This window comes from Syngnathoides biaculeatus, chromosome 23, assembly GCF_019802595.1.
Source record: "Syngnathoides biaculeatus isolate LvHL_M chromosome 23, ASM1980259v1, whole genome shotgun sequence".
Taxonomy (NCBI): domain Eukaryota; kingdom Metazoa; phylum Chordata; class Actinopteri; order Syngnathiformes; family Syngnathidae; genus Syngnathoides; species Syngnathoides biaculeatus.
Window position 1 is genome coordinate 2345190 of NC_084662.1, and position 4811 is coordinate 2350000.

At 41.1% G+C, this 4811-nt stretch overlaps 1 protein-coding gene across 1 annotated transcript in view; it reads right to left on the bottom strand.

Moving 5' to 3' along the window:
* Positions 1-155: 155 nt before the first annotated feature.
* Positions 156-4811, bottom strand: part of psmc6 (proteasome 26S subunit, ATPase 6) — a 49707-nt gene continuing 45051 nt past the window's right edge. The window contains exons 10-14 of the mRNA XM_061811465.1: positions 2365-2426; positions 909-1029; positions 750-830; positions 591-662; positions 156-507 (exon numbers count right to left, since the gene is read on the bottom strand). Of these exons, the coding sequence (XP_061667449.1) occupies positions 389-507; positions 591-662; positions 750-830; positions 909-1029; positions 2365-2426 (455 nt within the window). The 3' untranslated portion in view covers positions 156-388. The remainder of the gene's footprint in view (positions 508-590; positions 663-749; positions 831-908; positions 1030-2364; positions 2427-4811) is intronic.

The window sequence follows — 4811 nt, forward strand, 5'->3', positions numbered from 1 at the left end:
GATAAGTTGAAAAGTTCAAGGGGGCTGAATACTTTCACAAGGCACTATATGTACTGTAGTTGAAAACTTGTGGAAAAGTCAATTTACACTGAAAAACCAATTGAATTAAAATTTGAAATAAATGCTGTCACGATTTAAAAAAGGTATTGAAAATAGAGGCTTAAACAATGGTTTATTGCCATATATGAAGTTTTTTCGGTTTTTTTTTTGTACAAGTGTTGCATGGGACACCAGACATCTTATGGTACTGGGTCCACAAAACAAGTAAATGTCACTTTGGTAGATGACAGACTTTATCCAAATGCTACACCCACAAACAAATACATGTTTCTTCTGGCCATATGCATACAGCAAATCAAAGAAATTGTGATCATGACAAGCTCAAGCTCTATACAGGCTTGTAGTCCAGCTTGGACTCCAGCTTCTTTGAATCAGCCACCTTTCGCACAGCTTTCATGAAGTCTTCTTGGGTGACGTACTCTCGGTCGGAGCGGATAGCAAACAAACCTGCACACACGAAGCCCATATGGATTAAGCTCATGTTCATAGAGTGGGGTATTGCAAGGAGACAACTCTGCTGAATGTCTAACCTGCTTCTGTACAAACATTTCTTAAATCGGCGCCGTTGAAACCATCCGACAGCTTCACAATGGCTTCAAAATCTGAAAAAGTATGGATGGCAAAATTAATTGGTGTCCAAGGAATGTTACCAGTAGAAACAGACAGGGGAAAATGGATCTTTTGCTAACCTATTTCTCCATGCTTAGTGATGGGACTGGAGTGGATTTTGAGGATATCCAAACGAGCCTGTTCATTAGGCAGCTCGATGTCTGGAGAGCAGGTTGGTTAAAGTCAGTGCTGATATTTGGCTTTGCAAAACAAAAAACAAAACTCTAAGGATATCTTACGGATTTTGCGGTCAAGTCGGCCAGGTCGCAGTAGGGCGGGGTCCAGAGTGTCAGGTCTGTTGGTCGCCATGATCATCTTGACTCTGTGAAGTGTGTCAAAGCCGTCCATCTGGTTGAGCAGCTGGCAAGCAACATACACAGCACATACCATCATCATCTAACTGGACGTTTAGGATATAAGTGAACCAATCAACCCCATATAACGGTCATGTGCCTTTGTCCAATAGCGCACTTATCCAAACATACGGTATTTACAGGAGAGATGAGAATCCCTGACTCACCACCTCACAATTCAATCTGCTATAATTCAATTTGGGACGCATTGTGGATTGTGTTTTTTGAAAGGCTTCTCGCAGTATCAGTTCTTAGTTTTTATGAACAAACGACTTGATTTGAATCTTTTGTTTTGCATTTTACTCTATGCTTATGTAATGTAAAAATGAAAATTGCTGCAATAAAGTCTTACATTTGCTAATGACCATTTTAAATAGGTGAATGTTAAAGCCAGCTTGTGAAAAATAACATCAGGCATACAGTGACTTTGTGACAAAGTCTTTTCTTTTGTGGTCACCACAGCGTGTCATCTTCTTCCACCTAAGCCTATCTTGTGGAGAGAGAGAGAGAGAGAGAGAGAGAGAGAGAGAGAGAGAGGAGAGAGAGAGAGAGAGAAGAGAGAGAGAAAGAGAGAGAAAGAGAGAGAGAAAGAGAGAGAGAAGAGAGAGAGAAAGAGAGAGAGAGAGAATTTATAGACTTTGTGACCAAGTACAAATCAACAAAAACACTGACAAAAAGCTTTAGACAGCAATATTATTTACAGATATACAATGAAAAAAAGGTCTTGCGTGCGCGCACACACACACACACACACACACACACACACACACACACACACACACACACACACACACACCCCTAGCATGACTTCACACCTTCAGTGCTCCCATTTGGATTTTCACGAATTTTCACAAAAGTCCACTTTCATCTCTGAGGTATGCTCGTAGCTTTAAGACGGTACGGAAGGCAACAAAAGGTGCTGTAGACTAGCAAGTTAATGCTAGGCCTCACAGTTGTATGTAAATGTTGACATTTTGTTGGATGAGTTTTAACTGAAGACTAAATGGTCTGTAGGTATTAATGTGATTGCAAATGGTTGTTTGCTCATATGTGCCCTGTGACTGGCTGGCAACCAGTTCAGGGTGTATGGTGCCTCCAAAGTTAGCTGGGACAGGCTCCAGGATACCCACATGAAGAGACACTTTTTCTCACTGTCTGACAAAAAAAAGACGAAGGTTTTCCTGTTTTGGGGTTATTTCTATTTTCTAAATGCCACAATATTTTTACTTTCACTAATTCCCTTTCCATGTATGGACTGTCTATAGCAGTAGCACAGCACTGCTATACATTAAATGTCCTTGCAGCTCACATAACTCTTGAGATACTAGAGTGGCTCATTTACCTCCATCAAAGTCCTTTGGATCTCTCTGTCAGCAGAGGTTCCCTCAGAGAAACGCCGACCACCTACAAAAGACAATACAATAGTTAAAACTGGACTGTCAAGAAGAGAGCCCGTTCACTTGAGAATGTAGAAGAGTTGACAGAACCTAATGTAAAGGGGCAGTTTAAAGGAACACTCTCCCCAAAATTCATCTGTACAATAAACCCTCCAATGTGAAGTAATATTATTAAATAGATTTTGGACATTAATTGAAAAAGAAATTGAAAATGAACATTTTTGAAATCTGGGTATGTGCCAGCTTCCACAGCCAGACCCGGAAGAAACATCCTTTACCCCGCCCCTGACGTCGCCAGTGCTTAGCATTACAGACCATTCATTCGTGTTCTACACCAAACTGCAACAAAACAGAAAACGCACCCAAATTTGTCCTTCTTTAACCTCCCGTGGGGTCAACCTGACAGGATAAAGCTGTGGTTGTCACAGTTGAGCCTCGTTCATCAGTCGGGGAAATTTGCACGCATCTAATTATTACTGGTTATTAGCCCCTTAGTTATAGCCTCTCATGCCGATACTGTATAAGCAACAACATACTTTGAGGCTGCAGGGTGGCGCAGTTGTTCAATCCCGGACCTCCGTGTGTGGAGTTTGCATATTCTCACCGTGTCTGCATGTGTATAACCTGCCTCCTGTCCATTTATAGGTGGGATTGGCTCCAACAATCCTGCGACCCCGTGTGGATAAGTGGCTAAGAAAATGTATGTATGTATACGTCTAATCACTGTAGAAAAGTCACAATTTTTTTTGCATTTTATATTCCAGATATGAATAAAACATTAGTCCTACCCCGTACTCAGAAAATAAGGACATAGCCTATAGCATTCATATAGCTGACATAGCATTCACATAGGATTCCAAGACCAGATCGGACTGCATAAACATATTGATTTCTTGCTGGCTCGCGACCGAAGCTTAACCAGACTGTGTTTGCACGAAGATATGCCCTAAATTTGATTTTTAATCCACGTCTCGTATAAATGAATGAGACGTTCTCCGCTCGCACAACAATGCTACGTGTGAACGATTGACACACTTATTCTTTGTTGAGCGATATTTAGCGATGATCGGAATGCACAAACGTAATGATTTCTTGCTGGCTCGCGGCCGAAGCTTAACCAGACTGTGTTTGCACGAAGATATGCCCTAAATTTGATTTTTAATCCACGTCTCGTATAAATGAATGAGACGTTCTCCGCTCGCACAACACTGCTACGTGTGAACGATTGACACACTTATTCTTTGTTGAGCGATATTTAGCGATGATCGGAATGCACAAACGTATTGATTTCTTGCTGGCTCGCGGCCAGAAGCTTAACCAGACTGTGTTTGCACGAAGATATGCCCTAAATTTGATTTTTAATAATCGTCTCGTATTAATGAATGAGACGTTCTACGCTAGCATAACATTGCTACGTGTGAATGATTGAATGAAATCAGAAGCATGGCGTCGCTCTCAGTTAAGAATATATTGTATTTAGAATCTATAATATAATGTTGATTTCAATGAAATCAGAAGCATGGAGTCTGTCTCAGTTCAGAATGTATTGTATTTGCCATTTTTACTGTTTGTCTTACGTCAGCGCACGTGGTGTGACGTCACTTCAGGAGGCGTGGTTAAGTGCCCTGTACGGAGGGGTCAATTAGTAGCCAGTACCAGTCATCTTAACAGACCCTCACCAACAAAGGTGACTCCTGACCAATGCCGAGGAACACCATTTGGTCAGCCAAGCCGGAACAAACAATGGGTTGATAGAGACATCCTCAGGTGACTGAAAGCCACTGCAGATGTAAGTCATTAACCACATTTGACAGTTGACAGCAATGTCAAAAGAACACTAAATGAATACCACTATTGACGAGATTGTTGCAAACCTCAATGTCTGATGGTGAATCTGTTGTCAACTGCACTAAATGAAGGTAAAAAAAAATTTACTACAGGAATGTCATGAAAAACCGTGACATACCTGTGTCATTCTGCAATTGTCACACTTGAAACATTCATCACTGGAGTGAGAAATGACCGTGGGACTAGTGAAGATATGGGGAGAATAGTCTCATCTTAAATCCAACTATTGAGACTATCCATTGGTTTAAACCACAAATTAGTCTGGTAGTCTTAGTAATAGGAAAGATGTGGGTCTGGTGTTCCGTTTTTTGGTAAGGTGACAAAAATGGGGTATAAAAACCCCCTTTTTGTTCCTTTTCATACATAAAACGCTGGGGCCATGGTTCGTCTGGGGATGTCTATTTTTTCTCCCCAGTTACCATTAAGATAGGTTACAGTGGAGGACTGACCAGCCTCTAAGAAGTTGTTGGTCAAATTCATAATTCACATTTAACAAAAGGTTAGAAACCTAGAGACAAGACTACATCCCAAATACTAGAAAAGG